This window comes from Rhipicephalus sanguineus, chromosome 1, assembly GCF_013339695.2.
Source record: "Rhipicephalus sanguineus isolate Rsan-2018 chromosome 1, BIME_Rsan_1.4, whole genome shotgun sequence".
In the NCBI taxonomy this organism is placed as follows: Eukaryota; Metazoa; Arthropoda; class Arachnida; order Ixodida; family Ixodidae; genus Rhipicephalus; species Rhipicephalus sanguineus.
The window spans coordinates 28,302,930-28,329,081 of NC_051176.1; the positions used below are offsets into that span (position 1 = coordinate 28,302,930).

A 26,152-nucleotide genomic window follows, 5' to 3' on the forward strand; every position below is an offset into this window, starting at 1 on the left:
CGGGGAGAGCGAGCTACGACGGGGAGAAGGAGAACGGCGGTTAGGAGCTGGTCGAAGGCTTGATCGCGGAAGTTGCAACTCGTGGTGTGAAGCGTAGGGGAACTTGTGGCCGTACTCAGATGCGCGTAGGTCGTCACGTAAATGTAGTGGTCGGCGGAGGCACAGGCGTGCGACGTGTCCGGGTAGGCCACAAGAAAAGCAGATTGGCCGGTTGCCGGCTGTGCGCTTGGGATTGGTGACTCGATGGACTGGAGGTCATGGCGGCGTTGTCACATAAGCAGGAGTAGACAACGGAGGCGGTGCGCGGAACGTCGGTGGTCGTGGTCGTGCTGCTGTTTCAGCGTTTGTCAATAGTGCGGTGACTGGTGGTGCCCGCTCTGGTGCAAGGACCTCAGACACTTGACCTTGTATGATGTGTTGTAGTGAGGGATTAGCGGCGTACTTCGTTCCGGCAGGCTGGTGATGAGCGAGAGCTGGCGAGCAACTTCTTCGCGTACAAAAGCTTTGATCTGCGAAAGAAGGACAAAATCTTGCGAGGGAGTTAAGCCGGAGAACGATTCCTGATGTGGGACAGGGAGGCGGGTGACGAGGCGTTGTCGGCGGAGCTCGTCATAGCTTTGGCACAGCTCAGTAACTTCGGCGACAGTACCTGGGCTTTTCGAAATCAGCATCTGGAATGCGTGCTTGTGTGTGCCCTTCAAGATATGCTTGATTCTTTCCCCTTCAGCCATGGTGGCATAGACGCGTTTGCGCAGGTCGATTACGTCCTCAATATAACTGGTAAAGTTCTCCCTAGGTTGTTGAGATTGCGATTGCAGGCGCGGTTCCGTGCGATACTTTCGAACAGCAGGACGGCCGAAGACATCGCTGAACTTAGTCTTGAACGCTGCCCAGGTTGGAACGTCGGTTTGGTGGTTCCGAAGCACAAGTGAACAATGTCGGTTAGGTAAATGCCGACGGTGGCCAGTTTCATGGTGTCGTCCCATTTGTTGAGGACGCTCACGAGTTCGTAGGCCGACAGCCAGTCGTCGACGTCGTGGTCATCAGTGCCGTTGAATATTGGAGGGTCCCGCTGGATGACGGACCGCGCCGGAGCATGCGGTGGCCTGGGGAGCAGGAAGCGGCGGGCTTGTGTTGGATTCGATGGTCATGGCGGCAGTGCGGCTGCGCAACTCCAGGATTTATGGGAAACCTATCAACCTCCACCAATTATAATAAATAGCTGAGGCACGGCCTCGATAATAGAAACTGTAATATCAGACAGTATATAATGGTAGGCCTAGCCAGCGTGAACAGCAACAACGTTCAGCACGAGCCCCTTCTGCTTAGCGCTGGCGATCCGTCTGTATAGCTCTTCAGGGTGCACTTCATCATCACAAGTGGCACTTCCTTTCTGACTGCGTGTTAGAGAGCTAGCTGAAGAAATAAGGGTCCTACTGCTTGAACATCGCTTATGTCTTCTGCTATACAGCCCCCGTCGTGGCAGTGGCAGCTTAGGGACTGTGGCAAATCTTTCATAGCTGTCACAAAGCACGTCCCCATCATACACATTCAGATGTACTTCCTCGAGCTGCAGCATAAGTATGACTGCCAAGAATATTATAATGATGCACCGAAGTCCCATCCTGGCGTGCTGTACGCAGCAGTTGGTCCATCCTTCTTCGATGCCGGCGTTCTGCTCGCCAACACAAGCATTTTCACAGCCGAGGCATATGCATTATTTGCAGCCGCTAGTCACATTAAATAATGAGGTATATAAATGCAGTTACATACACCGACTTCTTACGTGTCGTAAAAGCTGTGAAAACCCTGAAAAAACATAGAAATACTGTAGTATAATATTATTCTATATTATCAAAACACGACAGGAACGGGAAGCTGGAAGCTTGTGGTGAAAAGGCAACATGTCATTTGTTGGGTGCCAGGGCATCGCGAGATCGAAGGACATGTTGACTAAGCGGCTGACCACATCAATTCATGCTGTCACTTGCTCAATCGCTGTCCCTGTAGTGGACTTACAACCACTCACGCGGAAATGGCTCACAGCTTAATGGCAGAGGTCATGGGACCTTCAAACGCATGATTGATTCAACCATACCTTGGCAACTGGCCACCCAAATCAAAAACCCGCCGTACAGTTGTCACACTCTGTCGGCTTAGAATAGGACACACACGCCCACCTTTTGTTCAGTGGTGACCCACCCAGCTGTGACAGATGTGGTCAGCTACTTACCGTACTTCGCATACTCTGAATACTGTCAGCTAGAAGCTTACAGGAAAAAGCATTTTCCATTGGCGTTCCAGTAACATATTGCCTTTGATCCAGTCGTATTTATTGGTAGAGAACCACGTTTTATATATGATACATCCACAGCATTCTAAAGAACGTAGTTTTCGTGTCATTTGCACATGTGAAAAATAGCAGAGCCTCTTAAAAGAGGTTACTGCTGTGGTCGCTACATTAAAAAAGGGGCACCTGCCTGCCGGCGCTGGTGAGGCATCCGTGCTAATTAAACATTTCCATATTTTAGCATCATGATTACTTGTAACTCCTTCTCATCATGCACGTTTCAACTCACTCTTGTGAGTTTAATAACTATATGTTTTGCACACCTTAAGTGCGCAGAATTTCAGGCAATTATAAAGCTATTAAACATAATCACTGACCACATCCCACATCTTGACTTGGTGCTCTTTGGCCATCACTGGCCCTTGCAACACGAAGTACCATATATGGTCATCAAACACTATTTACTCGTCGTTTCGCGCACTGATTCCAAGTATGCATCCATTCACACTCGCCCGGCTCTTTGCATAACATGCACATTTGTTTAGCAAATCTGCCTATATAGATATCTACTAAGAGTTCACTGTCCGCGGCCATCGTGCCTAGTGCAACGCTGTAGTACATTGTTCGCTGCTGCCTGCGTTGTGACACCATGCCTCTTCTCCGCGCATTTGCGTAAGGCCGAGTGCTATGCCTCACTGTAGATGGAACGCCGCCACGAGCACCTATTTCTTCAGCGCCAGGACATTAGCAGACGCATTAGTGAAACGGTGATAAAGGCAGGCGCCACTTGATTGCATTTCACTGGCAGACGTTGCACGGGCTGCGTCAGTCGCCAAGCAATACCCTATCGATGATCAGAGGAGGCTGCATTTGCAGCAGGTTACGGGTAAGGTAAGGGCCCTGATGCAGAAGAAGAGCGAGAGGTGCTCAGCGCTATTTTCTTTTCTGCCTAATGTTGCCTACGTGCTCCCTGTCTGCCTTAAACGGCTCAGTGCCTAGTGGTTGAAGAATAATTCGAAGCGGCCGAAGCAAATCCCGCCTAGAAATTTCGGTATATTAGGACTGTTAAAGCTATGCTTGTCAATCCTTAAAAAACCGCGCGGGTGAATCAAAGTGCTCCTCCTCACGACACCAGAAATGCTGTCCTGAAGCTGTTTTGCGTGACCGCCTTGAGTTGATTGAGACGCCGCTGCCCTTTTAATTCAAGCATTTTTTTTTTGAATACCGACTTCGTGGTTTTCAGGTCAGGTCAATCAGGTTTTATTCATAACGAAATTGAGTACAGTGCTTAATATTTATACAGTTGGGACCCCAGAACTCGACATGAGTTGTGGAAGGGGTCCCTTTGACAGATGGTGCTATTTGTATCCGTGTAAAAAAATATTACGCATAGGTGTATACAAAACGAAACAAAACGTTATACAATGCGTAAAAAGAAGCAAAAGTATGCAAAACGTAAAAGAAAAGATTGCAAAGGGGAAAAAAAAGGCTGAACGGTACACAGTACACGAAAGGAAACTAAGCTTTTGTGAACTTAGGAATTGCACAGGAAGTACTGGCGCAGTGAGTTAGAAAAATGCTGAATGGATGGTGATGAAGTTATTTCTTTAGGAAGTGCATTCCAAAGACTGGCTGCAGTATTTATAAACGAAAACGCTCCATAATTTGTGCGTGCAAGTGAAACTGTTAGCAACGTTAACAAAGAGGAACGTGTTGGATAGTGCGTAACGTGTTGATGAAATTGAACTGACGGACAGTGTATAATATTTCTTAGAAATTTGTACGTAAGAACAGCAATTCGGAAACGAATGTGACAATGCAGCGTTAAAATATGTAATAGGGGATGAGTAAATGATATGGACTCAGTACGTTGGGTAAAACAGATTATTCGCAAAACTGTATTTTGTGCTACCTGAATTGGCTGTAATGTGGGATACGTAAGTCCGTAAACTGAAATACAATATGAGACACATGATTCAACAAAACTCTCTGCCTCTCTGCCTTTCATGTTGTTACTAAGTAAAGCTCGATTATGACGTAGAAAGCATATGATATAGTGGAATATGGTTCAGAAAGGCACATTGTTGGGCTTGACATCACAAAAAAAGAACGCTCAAAATGAGTACACAAAAGTGACGAAGGAGCGCTCGTGTTGTCGCCTTCGTCTCTCCAGCACTTCACCTTCATCGGCCGCTGCTGCTGGGATGCGATTACGCGACCTTCGGGTCCGCAGTCAAGCACCCTAGCCACCAGATTACCGCAGGGTGTCGGGAAAGCAAGAACGTTTACAGGAAAAAAAAAAGGAACATTTATGAAGGACACCCGTCAGTTGTTCGTCAGAGGGGTTCAAGCATGGAAAACACGTCGCTGCTTCTCACACCTTCCTGTACACATTTGAAGTTTAAGGCGCGAATAAGACACGGACGATGATAAGGAACACACACACGGAGCCATTCCCAGTCTGCCATTCTTACATCGTATATTTCTAGTTCAGGCGCTCCGTGTGTGTGTTCCTTATCTTCGTCCGTGTCTTATTCGCGCCTTAAACTTCAAATATGTTAAACCAACAAGCCCAGTCTGCCATTCTTACATCGTATATTTCTAGTTCAGGCGCTCCGTGTGTGTGTTCCTTATCTTCGTCCGTGTCTTATTCGCGCCTTAAACTTCAAATATGTTAAACCAACAAGCCCAGTCTGCCATTCTTACATCGTATATTCCTGTACACACATGTATGTTCACGATGCTTCCTCCAACTCTTGTAAAACGGGTTGTTTGCCAGAAAGCCATCGCTGCGTCTACGTTCCCAACCTAAGCGGCTGTGTGAACTTTCGTGCTTGCATTATGAGAATAAGGTGTAAAAGAATTACATGTTTTGCTGTTGTTTGTTGATTGATGGCCGCTACATATAAATTATATGACTTAAGATGCACTAGGCCCATGCAATTTAAGGTAGCATTTCAATTGAAACGACAAAAAATACTTCCCTTGGCGTCTGTGTTTCCAAAGTAATGCAGGATTACCCCCAAAGGAATGGGAGCACATGCAACCAGTCATCGAGCTTGCGTTATGTAAAAAAAAACACATATGGTGTAAGCGCACGTCCACACCTGGGGTTCTATGCAGGATGGCCCGAGCTTCTCGGGCACACGAGTTTGCTCCGAGCTCGCACTACTGCGGTCATCATAGGAAGACAGTGCGGAGCGCGCGATGGCAGCGTTGCTAAGAACGGCGACAAGAACGAGCATGGCGTCACAAGCGCATGTGCGGCGGTTCCGGTGGTTTTCAAGGGAACACCGCGTGCGAACGCGTCAGCGCCGCCACTCAGTCAACATTTCAACAGTTCAGCTACGTCAGGGTGATTGTCGCGCTATATTTTTGCCAACTGAGCATCACGCCTCCCACACGCCCGTGTTCGTGGGTGTTTTTCCTCTTTCGGGCAAGTTCTTTCGTTCCACTTGCAGCATGGAAATTTCCACTCTCGAAAACAACAAGGGCGCACACGCAGCACTTTCGTGCAGCTCGTTTCGCTTCTCTCGAATATAACATATAAATAAATGGACAGGTTACTGCTACACGTCTGAAGATTTTCCTGCAGTAACGAATCCATAGCTAAACAATGTCTCCCCAAACAAGTAAATAGTAGCATCTCTCCCCGCAAATGCCACCGGGGGCGATTGCTTCATGCATGGCTGTGAGAATTGAATGCGAGACATTGTAGCCACGTGATGAGAGAGAGAGAGAGAGAACAACTTTATTGTGGTCCGTTACAGACGTGGGGAAGAGCCACGTGATGATATAACCTTTCGTTCTTCGTGCGTATGTGCATAGGTCTGTGCGATTAAGCTCATAGATGAATCGTGCCGCTCGCTGACGTTGCGGCGTGAGCACTGCTCCTAGGCAAGAGCAAACGCGGTGGGCGGACTCTATCTTCGCCGCGGGCGTCAGTCAATCAAACTGATTCACGCGCGAGCTCCGGTACAAACTAGTTCATTCTGAAAAGGCCTCAGTTAAATTCGTGACTGTCGTAGTGCCGGTGTGCCTTTCAAGCATTTCACGCGGTGCACGCTAAGCAGCAGCTTCTTTGCATATAAAATAATTTGGTCAGCTTGCACTACATGTGCAAGGCTGGAGCCATCGGAGGAGCTTGTCGCCACCTAGCTTCTTCCAGCTTTTTACGTGGCTCGTCTACTCAGTCTGCTCAGTCTGCTTCGGAGTGAAGACCACGTCAGTTCGGTCTCAATTTTGATGGTTTTAATTAGCTAGGTTTTAATTAACATGATATTGAATAGGTATGTGTCAAATGGTAGTGTTTTAATTAAAACGACATTAATTTTTACGTTTATTTAGCAAGGTCTTAGTTATTATTGAAATAATTAGCACGATCCTAATTAGCCATACTTTAGTGGTAAAGGTCCTTAAATTAGCTTGGTTTTAATTATCGTTCTCAAATTAGAGTAGTGTTAATCAGAATGGTGTTAATTGCCATGGTCTCAGTAAGACGTAGATTAATTAGCTCGGTCTTAGCATGTCTTGGCTTAATTAACTTGGTCAGCATCTCCTGGCTTAATTAACTAAAGTATATCGCCTAGCGGTATACTTTAGTTATATATACTTCAGTGGGGCGCACGTGCTCGGGGAGCGAGCAGACGATGAATAAGAAGACGAAGACGGCGCGCGGCGGCCGAGCAACGCGCTAAAAATGTACAGGCCGACCATGATGATTACTCATGTGACGTCGGCGATTAGCTCCGGCGGCTGTGTCGTAAGGCGCTCGGCCTGAGGTGATCTCGGAGGTCACGGTGCTGATTATTCCAAAGGATACTCAGTGCAGACATTAAGCGCTTGAAAATGAAATTGAACAGTCCGTACGTCTAAAAATAATGTTAGTAAAAGTTTCTCCCACTTTTCTTGCAGGGGTGCACTTCTGCACTCAGTGGAACGACAAACAAATCACAATGAAAATTTTTTAGGTATGCGGATGATTTTTTGGTTGTACTGAAAGATCTTCCTAGTTTTGCTCTGGACGAATGTATTGATGGTGTGATCAATATTTTTAAGTTGTACGGCAGTGGATTACGCTTTACTTTTGAGAAACCAGAGAATGACGTCATTCAGTTCTTAGATGTTCGCTTGCATTTTCATGAAGCTCGTGTGTGCTGGATTTACAATCCGCGCTCTGCAAGAGTGTTTCTACCGTACGATAGTGCTCATTCTAAAACTATCAAAAGAGGGATCGCCATCACTTGTCTTGGTGCGTCGTTAGAAAAGTCTTGTATCCACTTTGTGCAATCAGGTTTTTCCTCGCAAATTACGCGCCTTTTGCGTTCAGGATACGCGGCATTCACAATATCCGTGTGTGAGCAGCTGCTGCAGACAATAAAACAACCTCAGGGAAGGCGAAACAAGACAGAAGAGAGTACAGGCAATTCGGTACCTTCATAAAGTATCGCACAACATAAAAGAGTAGCATCAAGATACGGAGTCAATGTTGTTTTTCTGCGCCTCAGAAGCTGTCCAAAGTTTCTCCCCTAGGAGACAGGGTGCCCGAGTTGTGCGAGAAGAAGCACAGGAACAAGTTCACTAATTGCCAGTCCCAGGTCGTTCCTTAATGTATTTCCTTCCGCTCAGTCGCGGAAGGAAATACATTAGCCAAACGGGCCGATGTTTTAATGATAGGGCTCGAGAGCACAGGTTGAATGTGCAAAACAAGTCTAGAGGGCACCTGGCAGGCCACTGCCGCAGGTGTGTTTGTGCACCAGAATGTTAGAAAAGCAGTTTAAAAAAAAAAGCGAGCAAAGAATTGGAGGGAGAAATTATGGAGGCGTTTCTTATCAACAAAGCTGGCGATCAATGTGTTTGATCAATGTGTTCGAGATGGCGTTCTTGGAAGGCTATGTACGAGCAACCTTTAACTTTTAAGTTTCAATTATACAGGGCTGAGTTTCATTTGTTGATCATCTTCTGTATGACAGAGCACCTTCGGTTTTCGGTTGCTGTGGGTTCGTCGTCTTTTCCAGCTGCCACGTTTTAGCCGCCGTATTATCGTGCTTTCTGTGCTGATAAGGAAGAGCATGCGCTATGCAATGTTTTACCGAAATGTGTGCACTTACTTGTTAAACTGTGATAAATTGTCTTTAAATGTGTTTCGACAATTGTCATGCGCTTCAGTATAATCTGTGTGTGCTGTTCCGGTTGTTAACTGTGCGTCGATTTGGGTTTTGTTAGAAAATAGCGTTCATGATTGGTGCTATTAACTGGTCTCGTGAATGGGGCCTCTTGACGGTGGTGACATGTGACACTATAAAGAAGGCACTTTCATCAAATAAATCTCAGTTGGTAGTCAGCACTCGTCCTGTGGTTAATGTGTCTTTCGTCTCGTCCTACGTGCTGTTCTATTTTGCAAATGAAAGAATTTGCCTCTTGTTTGAAGGCACCACCCAACTTTGCCGACCGCCCTTGACGTGACTCCGCGCTCCATCGTAACGAATGGAACGCAGCTCGCGCTGAGGGATGGATTTCACCTTTTCGTACTGTTAGCTCGATCAAAAGGGGGTGTCGCCAGAGCTCGGAAAGACTCCGAGTTTCCCATCCTGCAGCGCACCCCTGCAAGGCCATAGCAAATAATAGAGTGGGCGTTGGTCAAATGGGGAGGCGCCCAAACTATAGGCTAATGCAATGAAAGGACGCGTCGACTGGTTGGCCGCACATTGCAGCCCCTGCGTTCTTTTAAGTGCAGGGGCCTCTCCGAGCGAGCGGTATTCATTCAAGCTAGGCGCGCTCTGTCAGGACACGCGCACGCAACCGCAAACAATTATTAAAACGATAACTTCCTTCATACTTTCATATAGGAGAGGTATTTTGGTCCCCTAGAATTGTTTTCCACGCAATGCAATAGTATTTAGATGTGAAGCCGATTGGAGCGTGGTGTGGCCTTTGCAAGCTGGCCTTCCCACATCGTTCTTTCATTGAAGCCTACTCATGAATAGAAAAGGGCAAACACCACTGGAGACCGTGCACGAAACGCCATGCGCATACGCAGGCCAGACAAGATGGCGCAGCGCTGAATGCGGTCTTGTCGGTGGGCTTGGCGAGCTTAATGTGCACCTCGATAGCCTTGTAGTCGTCGGTATGTTGCCGTGACCCTGCACAGTGGTTTGAATGGTGAGGGCACGTTCAATACCTAATATTTGATAACAAACTGGCCTCCACCATGTCAACTCCGTGTCATGTGCTAAACGGCGTCCCTGGTCATGGGATGGATCACACTTGAAGAGCTTTTAAAGCGAACTTGTATACGGCTAGGACATTCCGTCTGTATGTGCGAAAACCCCTAGCGCACATATGGGCCACTGAAATTGGGCAAATCCTACTGCTCACCACTGGTCAACTAAAAATGAAGAAAGAAGCACACGAGTGGCAAACACCAATTAAGATCACGCACTAAACGCCGAGCGCATGCAGCAAGGAGGTGCATGGGGCGGCAAAAAGACTCATGCTGCTCAAATGGAAAGGAGCCTGTGCTACATTCAAAAGGGACTTTCTGGACAGACATATCCGACTGTGGTTCGGAATTCTGTGTCACCTTTGCTGGTAATCCCCGTTCACAGAGTGGAATGGCTCCTCAATTTTTTTAGTTGTGACCAAGCACACAAAAATGTAATCGCAAGGTCGGTATCTGAATGCGACCACCGCATGCGCAATTCTAAGTAGTCTAATGTGCAGATGATTAGGCTTGACACTTACGGGACCCTGGTTCAATCCTATCAACGTCACCCTTCCGCCGTTTTCTTTTGAGGAGGCCCGTAAGAAGGCTTACCAGAATAATATATTGCAATGCACGAATATGTAGTGAAGAATACCTTGCAATGGAAGAAATACAGAAAGAAAATTAAGCGGAATGGAACTCAAACAGAAACACGGTATGCGTGTAAATTTACATGTCGTGCGGTGGGTGGTTGACATGTGAACGTTCAATACATGTATCTACGTCGTATTCTCTTTGTTTCTTACAAGTACCTTGTGATGTGCGTGTCAGTTGACTGTGGTGTCCAAATTGGATCAAAGGACTTTTCTGGCTTCCCACAAAACTTTTTAGGCCCTCTCGTTACAGTATTATGCCACGCATTATCTGGCTACAGTAATATGCTACGCAGTATTAAGCGCCTCCTTCATCAGCAAAACAGGGCACAAATCGGCAGCGAAAGGTCGGTTTGCCCCCAATGGTGGACGCTGAACGGTACCTTGCAAATACGCCGTTTCTTGCGCACGAAGTCGCTGCTTTCTCTACTGTGCACGGAAACACAAACATTGCAGAAACCTCTCTGCAGCGAGCCACCGCGCCCCGAAGGGGCGTCTGCGCAAGCAGGGGTTTGGTGTGTAGCGACACCACGGACCCGAGCTAACGGGGGGTTTCAACTCCTCCCACGCCTCGCCGTGCGTTGCTTTGCCATGTCCGGGGAAAAGGGGATCTTGGCGGTTGAGCCGACACCGGGTGATTGGACCTTTAAGACCCCCCGGCAGAGGCAACACACCCCTTTGGCTCCGGCCTCACGTAGACGGCACCCCTGGGCTGACCCACCCAGGGGAAACGGGTGGGTCACCTATCCTATCTATCTAACCTAACCTATCTGTACGTGGATGACGTACAGATAGGCTTTAAATGTTGTAATCTTCCAATGTGTGAGCGGCAGGTACAACTTTGAACAAGGTTGCCAAATGGGCAGACGAGAACGAGTTCAACATAAATCCACGAAAACAACATGCGTCCTGTTCTTTAGAAACACGGGTCTGCGCCATGATCCTGACATTGACCGGTATGGTCAGCGGCTACCTGTCAAAATGGAACACAAATTCCTAGGGCGTCATATTAGACTCCAAACTGACATTCGTGCCACACATTATATATATATGGGAGAAGTGCATGAAAACGATGAACGTTTTAAAGTGTTGTCGCGCACTATATAGGGTAGTGACAAAAAGTGTCTTATCAATTTGTACAAGAGCCTAATACGCACACTCCTAGATTATGGGGCCATGGTGTATCAGTCAGCGACACCAACCACTTTAAAAATGCTTGACCCTGTCCACCATCTAGGCATTCGCCTATCTACGGGTGCTTTTAGGACGAGCCTCGTAGAAAGCCTATGCGTGGAATCAAACGAGTGGTCGCTTTATTTGCAGAGAGCCTACATTTCCTCCGTATACTTTTTGAAAGTCAATGCTAACAGTGAACATCCCGCATATTGTGTTATAAGAATATGTATAGTTCTCGTCTCTTTCGCAGCCGTCCTGCATTGAGAGAGCCCTACTCACTGTGCGTACGATGTCTTGTCTTGCCGAGGAAGTGGGAGTCCCACTCTTTGAGCACCGCGTGATGGCTCCCGCTGTACAGCTGCCACAATGGCAGTGGCAGATTACAGACTGCGATGTATCTTTCATGGAAGTCACGAAACATGCACCAGTGACACATATCCGCATGTATTTCCTCGAACTACAACAGAAATATTGTCACGAGGTCGTGACGTCACGAAGACAGTAGTCGTCGTGTTGAAGCTGAAACTCTTTATTTGGCCGAACTTGTGGCCGGGAAAAGAAAACTCAAGCTACGGCAATACACACTGTACACTGATATCGGCGAACAGGGCGTCGGCCGTCGATAAAACTGACAAGCAGTGAAGCGCGTCGGTATTATATACATGTGCCGTCGAATATTCCAGCGTTATCGCTGGATGCCGCGCAAACTCTAGATAAGCTCGAGTGTTCGCGTCTTGCGCGCAATCTTAACAAAACGATCTCAATATACGGGAAGCTTCTCGAACAATGAGGCGCGGTTTGCGCTGAGCGTTGCTGACAGTCTTTGTGGGCGAAAACCGAATACCACAAAAGTGATAATAAGAAACGCATGTGGCAATATTCTTACCCTGAATTTTTTACGGACGCTTCAAAGTCTGACGATGATGTGTCGTACGCCGCAGTCGGTCCATCCTTCTCAGATGCTGGTGTTCTCCACCCAAATACGAGCATTTTCACAGCGGGGGCCTATGCGATACTTGCTGCAGTTAAACACATTGAACTTTGAAGAATCCAAATTACACCACGCAGTTATATACACTGGTTCCTGAAGCGTTGTTAAAGCTCTGAGGACTCTTAAAACGCACAAAAATCCTGTCGTCGCCACGCTCTACTCACTATTATGCACAATCTATGCAGTTAAACAGCATGTGGTGGTGTGCTGGGTGTCAGGGCACCGCGAGATTGAAGGTAATGTGTTAGTAGACGAACTGGCTGCACCCATTCTAAAAAGACAGGGCGTGCAAACAAGGACACAAGAAAGAAGTCAGGACACCACAAACGCCGACTAACAACTGAAGAGACGCACAACGGCTGAAAAGAAAGAAGGCACGAAAACTTATCTGCGCATGCCCATGCAACAGGCGAACCTATCAATCCGGCACGCGTGGCGGTCTACGTTGAAGATAACTGTTAAGGCATTTGATTTCATCTTTATGCAAGTTGATCGACGGTTGGCTCACGCATGCGTTACCACTATTCTCGATATGCCATGCTTCTATCATCAGGCGCGTTTCTTCATTTCTATGACGGTACAACACTGCGCATTCATCGAATTTTGGCGTGCACTTACAATCTCGACAATGCAAAGATAGATTAGAAGGTGAGCCTCCTGTTAGCGATCTCTTATGTTCTAATAATCTCTGGTTGATGCATCGGCCCGTCTGTCCTACGTAGAAGCGACCGCAGCTGAAAGGGATCTTATACACCACGCTCGTACGGCAATCAGTGAATTTGTTGGTGTGTTTTACGAAACAAATATCGGTCCGCTTCTTGTCTTTTACTCGCTCATTCTTCCTCTGCACAGCGGCGCAAATCTTACCTAGCTTATTGGCAGCCGTGAAAACAACATTAACGCCGTATCTACTTCCTACTTTCTTTAGCCTGTGAGACACGCAATGAATGTACGGTATACCTACGACACGTTTCTTCTTATCGCTTTCTGCAACCATGCTCGGACTTAACACAATAGACTTCTTTAAACGTTCAGCGACCGTGGCCACTGCATCACGAGGATACCCTACATCTAAAAGACGCGTAACCTGTGCGTTAAAGCTATCACTCATTTTGTGCTCACACGACTTGGTGAGGGCTGATTTAAGGCAAGACATGGCGATACCGTTTTTTACAACCTTCGAGTGCTTCGACGAAAAATTTAACAGCGGTTTCGAAGATCTAGGAGAATACTGCCAGCACACGTGGTTCTTCTGGAACGTTAGAGAAATGTCTAGAAATTGTATTCCATTATTCTGAGGCACCTCTTTAGTAAATCTCAGCCCACCTCCATTAATTTCAAATTTTTCGCTCACGGAAGTTACCACCTTTTCAAAGTCCTCACCACTACAAAAGATCAAGTAATCGTCCACATAACGAAAAACCTTAATAACCGAATTACCTAAGGCGCCTTCCAAAAGATTGTCAATCTTGCTAAGGTATAAATCACTAAGAACCGGAGCAACCTTAGAACCAATACATATCCCTGATTTCTGCACATAAACGCCTTCCTTCCAACCTACAAGCGTCGACTTTAAATACATGGAAAGGATTTCTAGAAAAGCCCCGGTAGAAACACCACATTTATCGGTGAAAACGGTCTGGTGCGCTTGTTCGTTAATACATTCATTAACACAATTTAGCAACTCCTCATGCGGCAAAGAATAATACAGGTCTTCAATATCCATACTAAAAGCCTTACAACAGCCTGGGTTCTCCTCGGAGAGGAACTGCACTAGTGCCTGAGAATTACGCATACGAAAAGGGTCTGAAAAACTTAAAGAGGTTAAGCAGTTCTGCAAATAACTAGATACAGCGACTTGCCAGGTGCCTTGCTCTGAAACGATTGCTCGAAATGGGATCTCGTTCTTATGTGTTTTGGCTGAAAAAAACAATTCTAAAGTAAGTGATTTAGCCTTCTTGACATTACAAGCTATTCTCTCAAGACTATGTCTTAACAAAAGGTCGACAGCACGTTGCCTGACTACCGATGGCTTAAGTTTTACCGTCCTAAAATTCTTTTCTATGGCTGTTAATGCTTTTTCTGAGAACAAACTCTCCGGCATAATTACAAAAAACCCTTCCTTATCTGAAATTACTGGCCTGAGTTTCTTTTCGACACAGTAATTAACCAAAGGCTGGACAGGATCAGAACACTTGAGATGCATATTTGAACCCTTGATGCTAGCAACACAGTCTGAAATGCAGTGGGAACGCTCTTCTTCAGGAACAAGTCTAGTGATTGTACGCGGCAAACTTAAAACGTCTATTGGTTTCAGGTTCGGCTTAAAACAGTATTTAGGACCTAAGGCTAGGGTTTTACGGTGACTATCATCTAAGGCAACTCCTCCAAGGACTAGCAAGTTATTTTGCGATGAAACAGTAGAAATAATCTTCCTCTTACATGGTTGAAGTTCTCGAAGTTTTACCCTCCATATGAATTCCGCATGCTGGTTAGCTACCCTCATCCAGTCGGCGTACATCTGCTTCTGGCGGCGATCGTCACGCGAAGTCGAACAACGGACCTTGAGGCATTCCTGGTAAAATCTCACTTGACGCCATGATTCCGCGGTCAATATGGCACATATCCTCCTGGCATGTCCGGTAGATGGTTGCAGAAACCCGCACAACAGCTGGATGAGGGTAGCTAACCAGCATGCGGAATTCATATGGAGGGTAAAACTTCGAGAACTTCAACCATGTAAGAGGAAGATTATTTCTACTGTTTCATCGCAAAATAACTTGCTAGTCCTTGGAGGAGTTGCCTTAGATGATAGTCACCGTAAAACCCTAGCCTTAGGTCCTAAATACTGTTTTAAGCCGAACCTGAAACCAATAGACGTTTTAAGTTTGCCGCGTACAATCACTAGACTTGTTCCTGAAGAAGAGCGTTCCCACTGCATTTCAGACTGTGTTGCTAGCATCAAGGGTTCAAATATGCATCTCAAGTGTTCTGATCCTGTCCAGCCTTTGGTTAATTACTGTGTCGAAAAGAAACTCAGGCCAGTAATTTCAGATAAGGAAGGGTTTTTTGTAATTATGCCGGAGAGTTTGTTCTCAGAAAAAGCATTAACAGCCATAGAAAAGAATTTTAGGACGGTAAAACTTAAGCCATCGGTAGTCAGGCAACGTGCTGTCGACCTTTTGTTAAGACATAGTCTTGAGAGAATAGCTTGTAATGTCAAGAAGGCTAAATCACTTACTTTAGAATTGTTTTTTTCAGCCAAAACACATAAGAACGAGATCCCATTTCGAGCAATCGTTTCAGAGCAAGGCACCTGGCAAGTCGCTGTATCTAGTTATTTGCAGAACTGCTTAACCTCTTTAAGTTTTTCAGACCCTTTTCGTATGCGTAATTCTCAGGCACTAGTGCAGTTCCTCTCCGAGGAGAACCCCGGCTGTTGTAAGGCTTTTAGTATGGATATTGAAGACCTGTATTATTCTTTGCCGCATGAGGAGTTGCTAAATTGTGTTAATGAATGTATTAACGAACAAGCGCACCAGACCGTTTTCACAGATAAATGTGGTGTTTTTACCGGGGCTTTTCTAGAAATCCTTTCCATGTATTTAAAGTCGACGCTTGTAGGTTGGAAGGAAGGCGTTTATGTGCAGAAATCAGGGATATGTATTGGTTCTAAGGTTGCTCCGGTTCTTAGTGATTTATACCTTAGCAAGATTGACAATCTTTTGGAAGGCGCCTTAGGTAATTCGGTTATTAAGGTTTTTCGTTATGTGGACGATTACTTGATCTTTTGTAGTGGTGAGGACTTTGAAAAGGTGGTAACTTCCGTGAGCGAAAAATTTGAAATTAATGGAGGTGGGCTGAGATTTACTAAAGAGGTGCCTCAGAATAATGGAATACAATTTCTAGACATTTCTCTAACGTTCCAGAAGAACCACGTGTGCTGGCAGTATTCTCCTAGATCTTCGAAACCGCTGTTAAATTTTTCGTCGAAGCACTCGAAGGTTGTAAAAAACGGTATCGCCATGTCTTGCCTTAAATCAGCCCTCACCAAGTCGTGTGAGCACAAAATGAGTGATAGCTTTAACGCACAGGTTACGCGTCTTTTAGATGTAGGGTATCCTCGTGATGCAGTGGCCACGGTCGCTGAACGTTTAAAGAAGTCTATTGTGTTAAGTCCGAGCATGGTTGCAGAAAGCGATAAGAAGAAACGTGTCGTAGGTATACCGTACATTCATTGCGTGTCTCACAGGCTAAAGAAAGTAGGAAGTAGATACGGCGTTAATGTTGTTTTCACGGCTGCCAATAAGCTAGGTAAGATTTGCGCCGCTGTGCAGAGGAAGAATGAGCGAGTAAAAGACAAGAAGCGGACCGATATTTGTTTCGTAAAACACACCAACAAATTCACTGATTGCCGTACGAGCGTGGTGTATAAGATCCCTTTCAGCTGCGGTCGCTTCTACGTAGGACAGACGGGCCGATGCATCAACCAGAGATTATTAGAACATAAGAGATCGCTAACAGGAGGCTCACCTTCTAATCTATCTTTGCATTGTCGAGATTGTAAGTGCACGCCAAAATTCGATGAATGCGCAGTGTTGTACCGTCATAGAAATGAAGAAACGCGCCTGATGATAGAAGCATGGCATATCGAGAATAGTGGTAACGCATGCGTGAGCCAACCGTCGATCAACTTGCATAAAGATGAAATCAAATGCCTTAACAGTTATCTTCAACGTAGACCGCCACGCGTGCCGGATTGATAGGTTCGCCTGTTGCATGGGCATGCGCAGATAAGTTTTCGTGCCTTCTTTCTTTTCAGCCGTTGTGCGTCTCTTCAGTTGTTAGTCGGCGTTTGTGGTGTCCTGACTTCTTTCTTGTGTCCTTGTTTGCACGCCCTGTCTTTTTTAGAATGAATACTTACCAACTAGCTCAGCTCTCTGTTATTCATGGCTGCATCCGCCCTTCGAAAGAGCACGGATTCACCCATAGCTGTCCCTCCAATGGACCTGAAACCTCTGCTGAAGAAAACACTCAGGGCTTACTGGCAGCGGTTATGGGATGGTGAAATACACAATAAAACTGCATGCAATAAACCGCGTCTTGGAAATTGGCCACTAGTATCGAAGTCACGCCGCACAGAGGTCACACTTAGCAGATTAAGGATAGGACACACACAGCACACATTAGGCGCTTTTTGCTGACCGATTCTGTGGTCCGTTCCCCGTTCCGCTCAAACGTTCAACGTTACCGGAGCGCAACGCGCGTTGTTGGTTTTAGCCAAGCGTCTTTCGGTCAAGGCAAGCGCGACGCTACCTGTGCATGAAAGTCAGAAGTACGTTGAAAAGGAAAATAAAGATTGTACTTATCTTGCAGCAAGAAAGGAAATTCTGTTTAAAAACAGTGTGAATTGATTTATTTTCGCGTTACGGTGGTGCTTGACGCATGAGCCTTTTTTATGTCACCTTGGCTTGGCGCTGGACTACAACCTAAGCTACAATTATCCAATGTTATGTGTATGGTGTCTTCATGCTGTTGGGTATACATTGTGCTCGCCCAAGTTCCGCTGTGTTCTCCTGTACCCTTTGTGTATAGCGAGTACTCGTAGACTGAAGGCTGCATTGCTCCTACCGGATACAATTCACACAGCCCAAAGGGTAGCTTTGTTCGGAGAAGAGGCACTATGCATAATACTTCGTGCAACTACAGTTCTTATTTAACGACAGCCTCTTGCGTGACTTATTGCGTTAATTACACTGAGCAGTGCGATTATAAACTCTTGAGGTCATTTTGTTAACTGCTGAGATACAGCAGGCCCGGCATTTTCTGCCTGAAGTGCATATGCATCCAGTTAGAAGGGTATTCCATTTCGTTAAAAACTGAGAAGCTGCTTATGTTGCAGAAATATATAATTGCATTCGAAAATATTGGGTTGTTAATGCTGCAAAAGGCTCATTTTCTGCTCCAAAGCGGGGTTTTATCTGCTCCAGAAGTTGGACTAAAATTGCTTCGATCAATGACATCACTGAAAGTGGGAGTGAACCCGGAGATGAAAAGGTGTTGTTTTCTTTATTGTGAACAAGGGTACAGATACGGTGACAGTGCGGCACAAATGCCCGGATATCATCTGGTTCTTGGAGTGTGGTTTCATCTTGCCTGTTGTCCACCTGCACTGCAGTGTCACCACTCCCTTGGACTGGTGGCTCAGGTTCCTCATCTCCAATCATTCCCAAGAGGAGTGATGCCGGTGACTGATTTTCTGCAGCAGAAAGAGGACAATGAAGTGAAATTTAAAAAAGAAATTCTTACCCAGCGGAAGACTATTGCAAATAAGCGATGAAATCTCGCAATGAGGAAATCACATGCGGTACACCATACTTCTCGTCCTGTGTGGAGCGGCTCTGAAAATTTAGGTTGCGCATAACCCGTTAAGATGGCATTGAGTTTGACGAACATTGAGAAAAGCAAGTGAGAACGAAGAATGTCTACGCACTTGCTTGTCCCCCTTTCTCACGGCGCTTCAAAAGACAGAAATTTAGATTAAGAGTGCTTTTGACTCTCTGAACACAGTTACGAACGGGCACCACGAAATGGGAAGCAACACGTAATCACATGCTCATATAACAGCGCACAACCATGAGCATGCAGTCAGCATTACAACACTGAAAAACATTTATGAGAACAATACAACGTTAGCAGTTTTTCGCAAGAATAGAACATTAACATGACATCACAGATCGCCAAATTCTTTGGCGTCACTATGTTGTCCAATAACATCACGTTACATTAACGAATTCATCAAATAACATCGTCCATTTGCATTGCCTCCGTGATCGGTGCACCAATCACGGAGGCAATGCAACGCAATAACGGAGTCCTATATCACCAAGTGCAGCAGAGAAAGGCAGACGTTATAGTCGGTCAAAATTCTTCCGTTCCAGACCTAGCAATGCAAAGTATGATTTAGCTCAGATGAGCTCACGCAGTATGGACGCTTATTCCCATATTCAGAAGCGCTTGAACTTAGACACCGCCTTCGAGGCAGCACAAACGCGTTTCAAACGCCCTGCCCTGGGGCGGCGCGTTCGGCGCGTTGCCTTGTGGCACGTCAAAATAAAGAGCGTTTCTGAATAGGTGGGAGAGTGGCTGCTGTTAAAAACCAAATTCTTACTATTGTACATGAAATCGCTTACTTGCGAAGGTTTGCGGAGTCCTGTTGACGGAAGCACCAAAGAAGCAGCTCGAGACGCTCCTTTATGGCCCGAAGTGTCATCTCTCGACGTATCGCTGCAATGACGTTTCGTAGAACGTCATCCCACATGCGCGGATTTTCAAAGTGATTGGCTGCGACGACTTCTCGGAGAAGATCCTCGTGTATCGGGGGCGTAGCCAGAAATTTTTTCGGGGGGGGGGGGGGGGGTTACACCATACTTTATGTATGTTCGTGCGTGCGTTTGTATGTGTGCGTGCCTATATACGCAAGCAAAACTGAAAAATTTCGGGAGGGTTTGAACCCCCCCAACCCCCCCCCCCCCCTGGCTACGCCCCTGTCGTGTATCCTGAAGTGCCGTTGGTTCTTGCGTGTTGGTCGAACAACCGCTATGTTTTCCGAGTAGCGCGGACTCGCGGCACAAGAGGCTGCCATTTTGCTTGTTTCTCCTCGTGTCACGTGATCCCTCGCTCGCTACAGCCCAGGCTGACGCCGACGGTCCGGTCACACGCTCAGCGCCTGACCGTCGGGCGCATGCGCAGTGGCGCCAGCACCGACTGGCTGAGCGGAGCGGGAGGCAAAATACGGTCAGCTAAAAGCGCCTATTCATACCTTTTGTCCCGTAATGATCCAGCCATGTGTGAGAGGTGCGGTGAACCGCTTACCGTGCTTCACATTCTGATGCAATACAAATAATTATACGCTATTAAAAGGAACACTTTCAACTGCCCTACTGGCAGCAACTACCACTCCACCCGTCGATGTTCATAGGTCGAGAGCCGCTGTTTAAACATCAGTCATGCTTTCGTTTTTAAAAGATGAGGATAATTTGCACGTCATTTACACAGGTATTCCGTAGCACAGCCTCCTAACAGAGGCTGCTGCTGCGGTAGTTACACCTAACAATAACACCTGCTTCGCAGCCCTTGGACTCAAGGGCTTTGACGAGGCATTCGTGCTCATGCCATATACTCACAGTTTCATTATTACGACCAGTCGCCATTCATTCTCATAACACACATTTCACGTCACCTCTCATGGTTTTAATTCTTATATGTTTTACCCGCCTTTAGTGCGAGGAAATTTAAGGCCCTTTGACAGCCACTTGCCATAATCATTGTCAACATTCTTTACCATGTCCTGGCGCTCTCTGGCCAACGAATGGCCCTTCATATATCATCATCAGCGAGCCACCGCGCAGCGCTCGCGGGGCGTAGAAGCAATTGCTTTTCCGTCCGGCGGCTGCTCAATGCCCAGGCATGCACCGGAACCACGCGTGCGCAAGCGCATGCCTTCCGGCCTGGCCGCCTGCCTGTACCACGGGTGCCGCAGCCAGCCAAGCGAGAAGCTCTTTACGAATGCGCATTCCGCGAGCGCGACGAGCCTGCGAGTAATTTCAATTACGCATACTTGGCAGCCTTGTCGACGGAGGTGGAAAGGAAAGTCACCCGAGCGTTTAGTTTCGCCATAGAGTAATTGAAAGTATAGTGGGCGTTGCAGCTGTTTATAAACTGTGAACAGAGCAAGTGGTTGACGCGTCCTCACTTTCGTGCTGAACCATAATATGTTTTATTTTTCTACTTGATCGGTTATTTCTCGTATAGGTGTGTGTGTGTGTGTGTGTGTGTGTGTGTGTGTGTGTGTGTGTGTGTGTGTGTGTGTGTGTGTGTGTGTGTGTGTGTGTGTGTGTGTGTGTGTGTGTGTGTGTGTGTGTGTGTGTGTGTGTGTGTGTGTGTGTGTGTGTGTGTAGTACGGATACTATTTGCACTAGTCGTACGAAGCCTGGTGCACTAGCTGGAAAGGTTCAGTGATGCTGGCGCTGATTAAAAAAAAAGACTACTTATTGGGTCGACGTTTTGGGCCGAAGCCCAGCCTTTCTCAAGATATAATAGCAATATTGTCACGGGCACCAGTCGGCGTGTCCAAGATGAAACTTTATTTGGCCGCATAGAGTTTCTTACAATAATACCTAGAGGGTAATCTGGCGCTAGTGTCTACGCGGGCTCCTTGAGACGCGCTTCAACCACCATGGGAATGATGGGAAGTACTGGCTTCGGATTTGCTTCGGATGGATTATGTTCTTTAGATTCGCAACGCTTGTTTGCCGAGTGTAAAACAAAGTGATGTGAAGTTAATTCCAATTAAAACTTGCTTACTTCTTTTGTATGTAAAACTTATTGCAAAAAGTTTGCGTGACCGTGAGATCGAACTGAAACCTGAACAAATTTAACCACCAGGGTATACATTACTCTGCAACTGTGTTCCAAATTTGGCATCACCAAATAATGAATTATTTTTGCACAACACTTGAAAAGAAACACGCTTGTTTTCCCCTCGAAAGTACGCATTATCTATTTATGGAAATAACAGTACTGTATTGAGTGAGAAGCACTTAACGTATCGTCTGCTGCGATTCCAGGTGCGTCCGTTCAAGTGATCTGCCTCGAACGCATCTCTCGTCTTGTTGTGAAGTCGAGTCAGAGGAGCGCGACGGTGCGTCTACGTAGCTTCGCCGTCGTTTTGCAGCTGATTTGAACGAGTTTTGGTAAGACGCGCTTATCAAACAAACGTGAACTCGATGCAGTTTGCTGCACTGACATGGGACGCTACATCTGTGCGCAGAGGTGAGTGCATGACGCTTTGCTAAAACTGTCAAATACAACCTGTAAAGCTGCAGCGTCGCAGCAAACCAAGAGATCTAGCGGTCTTCAGCCTCTTTGAACAACAAAGGCGCTTCTTGAATGCTTTGAAACACATCCCACTACCCACGCCTCGCGAAGAACGAAACTGAAACTGTAGAAAAAGATCCGTAGACAGTTCGCTAGCTAACGCTATCCAATCCGAAGCCTGTACTTCCCATCATTCCCATGGTGGTTGAACGATCGCAGCGCCAGTTTCCTCTCTAGGGTATTGTATGAAACTCTATGTTTGGCCGGTATTGTGGCTGGGAAACGGAAAGTCAAACTAAAGCAATACACTCTGTACTACAGTGATAGCGGCGAGCAGAGCGTCGGCCGTCAATAAACTGATCATCGCTGGGGACGCACCATCTTTTATACATCACGCATTGAACTTTCCAGCATTATCACTGGTGGTCGTGCAAGCTGTGTAATAATCTTGACTGTTCTCGTCCTGCGCGCAATCTTAACAAAATGATCTGCTACAATCGCGAAGCTTCTCAAACACTGCGGCGCGGTCTGTGTCGAGCGTTGCTAACTGTCCTTGCGGGTCAAAGCCGAATACATCAAAATGAAACAAGAAGCGGGCATCGCAATGCCCCCCTCTAAAAAAGCATCGTCGCGATGCGTAAAACAGAACATGGAAGTAAAAAAATTCGGCAGATCTCACGCGTTGTGTGTAAGGTTTCATGCGAAGCAGTTAGCGAGTACTGTATTTTACGGCTTTGAGTCATGCGTTACGAGGTGGATCGACGTGTCTTTGTAAGTGTAGTAGCTGGGTGCACTTCGTGGAGTTACCAGGCCCGTTGAGAACACTGGCGTTTAAAGGGTAATTTATGGTGCGACGTAACGTGCACCCTCACGTTAGAGTATACATACGTCAGTATTATCGACACTTAGTGCACTTTATGGTGCAATCACGTGAATGTTATACGTATCTTCCGCTATTGTATTCTTGCGGGGTCGAGCAGTGCTTCAATATAGCTTCCTGAATCATAGGAATACAAATGTAATGTTTGTTAGACTGCTATGAAAGCGGAGCCAACACTGGAACCGCTGATGTTAATCTGATATGACGCCTGTATAATAGGAGTAGATATGTAGTCTTTATTGCTTTCTTGTAAAATTAGATAGCCAGCGCCACAACTACAATTGACGTTGCACCGACATTACGGCAGCATAGGCTGTTTATCCAAACCAGTTTATAGACCTGGCGTTGCTCTGTGGTAGAATACCTGAATGCCATGCAGAATGCTTGGGTTTGATTCCTGCTGGGATACTAATTTTTATTCTTTCCACTCGTTGGGTCAACGCTGCCGATGTCGGTTTTCTTAACTATCTCGCATATTAAATTACCCATGTCTGTTCTCGCCGTAACTGGGTATGTGCCACGGGTATGTGCCACACGTGTCTGGAAGAAAGGGTTTGACGACGTACGCTAAAGGATTTTCACGTTATTCATGTCATGACCCGACAGTCATATTCATGAAATCGTCTTACCCTCTGTCACGCGTATGCTGGTGCCTGGTTCGCTCGTCGCGCGGTGCGAAATGAATCACAGAGACCGGTGGTATCAAACAAAAACTCCCACTTCATTCCCAGAAAATTCACCAGACAAAACAACAACAAAAACACGCACACTCGGAGAAACAAAGAAAAGGAAATGTCTTAATGTCTCGCGTTTCGACGTCCGCTACCGTTCGCGTTGCACTAGTTCTCGCGCTTACGGTTCCGGCGTGGCCTCCGGTCTGCTAGGAGTCCCTCTCAAGCGAGACGACACGCCGTATCCATGCTCAACGGTGGCGTAAATTATTATATCTTCGTCTAACCAGGGGCGAGACCGGCAGGCAGCACACGATGGCTAAGTGCAACACATGTTTATTCGGTCACACAACCAACTGTCTAACAACCAGGAAGGAAAAAGGGGCGGTTGCTTATATACATGCTCGAGCCACTATCACACCGAGCGTTGACGTCATGAAGCCCAACAGTCCGAGTCCTGGTCACCGCTGATAGCGAAGCGCGTCTGCGTCAGCACCACGATGCACAAACTCGATAACACAACACTCCTCTCCCCTCACGAGGTTTCGTCTCACGGCACGTAACGGTCTGGCGGTCGCCTCAACCGGGTAGAACGTCGAAGCTGCGGTGTTGATTGTCCCGAGGGGTCGCCGTTATGGGGACCACTGTCGAGCGTCGGACCGCTGTCGTGTAGAAGGCCCGGAGACGGCTCGGTAGAAGACCCTGCCGATTCAGCTGCTGGTGACGTCAAGTTCGATGCTGGTTGGTCCTGATCGTTGAGCCGAGTAGGCGTGCTGGTCGATGTGGGCTCTCTAGTGTCCCTGAAGAGCGGACCCTTGTTTTCCACTCTCGGCCCGTCCAGTACGGTTCCCGCCGGCTTAAGCCAGCTCCGGTTCTCCTGAAATGTACGCAGTCGCAGGTTATCAGCGTGAACGTATCGGTCCTCGTCTCCGACGCGAACAATGTACCCAACAGCCATTTGTCGTCGTCCGGGCGGAGTCCTTTTACCAAAACCTGGTCGCCTTCCGAAAAGTCTCTCCATGGCCCTCGTTTCTGGTCTGCGTGGAGCTTCGCCTGCTCCCCCTTTTCGCGCATGCGTTGTTCCATGTCCGGGTGCAGCAGACTCAGCCTGGTTCTTGGCTGCCATGACAAGAAGATCTGGGCCGGGGTCTCACCAGTGGTGCTGGACGGGGTGTTGCGATAACTGAAGAGAAATTGGTCTATGCGATGTTGCATGGACTTCTTGTCTCCTTTTCTTTCTTCGTCTAGTATCTGTTTAAACAAGTCCTTCTTGACGGTCTGAACGCACCGTTCGGCGCTACCATTCGAAACTGGGTGATAGGGAGGAGATTTGGAATGACGAATTCCATTCCTGCTCAGGAATGTTGCGAAGTGCTGCGATGTGAATTGGGGCCCGTTGTCGGTCACGATCTCCTCTGGTAGTCCGTAGGCCGCAAAAACACCTCGCAACTTCTCTACTGTCTTTTCACTTGTTGTTGTTGTCATGACAAACACCTCAACCCACTTCGAATGAGCGTCCATTAGGACCAAAAAGAAATGCTGGTCCCTTTGCGCAAAATCTAGATGAACTCGCTGCCATCTACGCGTTGGCCAGCCCCATGGCATTAGTGGCACTCTAGCTGCCGCATTCTGTGACAACTGACAAGTGATGTACTCTTTCACCGCTTGCTCTATGTCTAACGTTAAGCGAGGCCACCAGACATGACTCCTTGCCAGCATTTTCATTCGAGTCATCCCTTGGTGACCTTCGTGCAGCATTTCTAGAACCTTCTGTCGCAACGAAGCTGGTATAACCACGCGATTGCCCCATGTTACGCACTCTTGGTCTACCGACAGTTCGTTACGGCGAACGAAGTATGGTGAAAGATCGTCGTCCGACACATGCGCAGGCCACCCGTTCTGCGTAAAAAAACAACACTTTCGACAGCAATCGATCTTTACGCGTTTCCGATCTAATTTCCCTTGCCGACAATGGAGCCTCGTCTAGCACCGAAAAGAAATAAACGCCCTCCGACTCCTCTGCTTTGTCTCGGAGCGGTAGCCGTGAAAGGGCATCGGCATTTTGGATTTCGCTTGCCTTTCGGTAGACCCATCGGTAGTCATACGCTGCAAGAATTAAAGCCCACCGCTGTATCCGTGCTGCTGCCATTGTAGGGATTGGCTTGCCATGCCCGAAAATTCCAACAAAGGGCTGGTGATCTGAATAAACGGAAAATTTTCGACCAAACAAAAATTTGTGGAACTTCTTTAGACCGAAAATAACTGCAAGAGCCTCTTTCTCCAGGTGGGCGTAGCCCTGCTCTGCCTGACTTAGTGTCCTCGATGCGAACGCTATCGGTCTTTCGACCCCCGCGATTTTATGAAATAAGATCGCCCCTAGTCCATATGCCGAGGCGTCGCACACCATA

At 47.0% G+C, this 26,152-nt stretch overlaps 1 protein-coding gene across 1 annotated transcript; it reads right to left on the reverse strand.

The window, feature by feature from the left end:
- Positions 1–347: 347 nt before the first annotated feature.
- Positions 348–25,469, reverse strand: LOC125757042 (uncharacterized protein K02A2.6-like). Its single transcript, XM_049412121.1, has 3 exons — positions 24,692–25,469; positions 9,326–9,432; positions 348–509 (listed from the first exon to the last, which is right to left on the reverse strand). Exons 1-3 carry the CDS (start codon positions 25,467–25,469, stop codon positions 348–350), a joined length of 1,047 nt encoding a protein of 348 aa, XP_049268078.1.
- Positions 25,470–26,152: the final 683 nt, after the last annotated feature.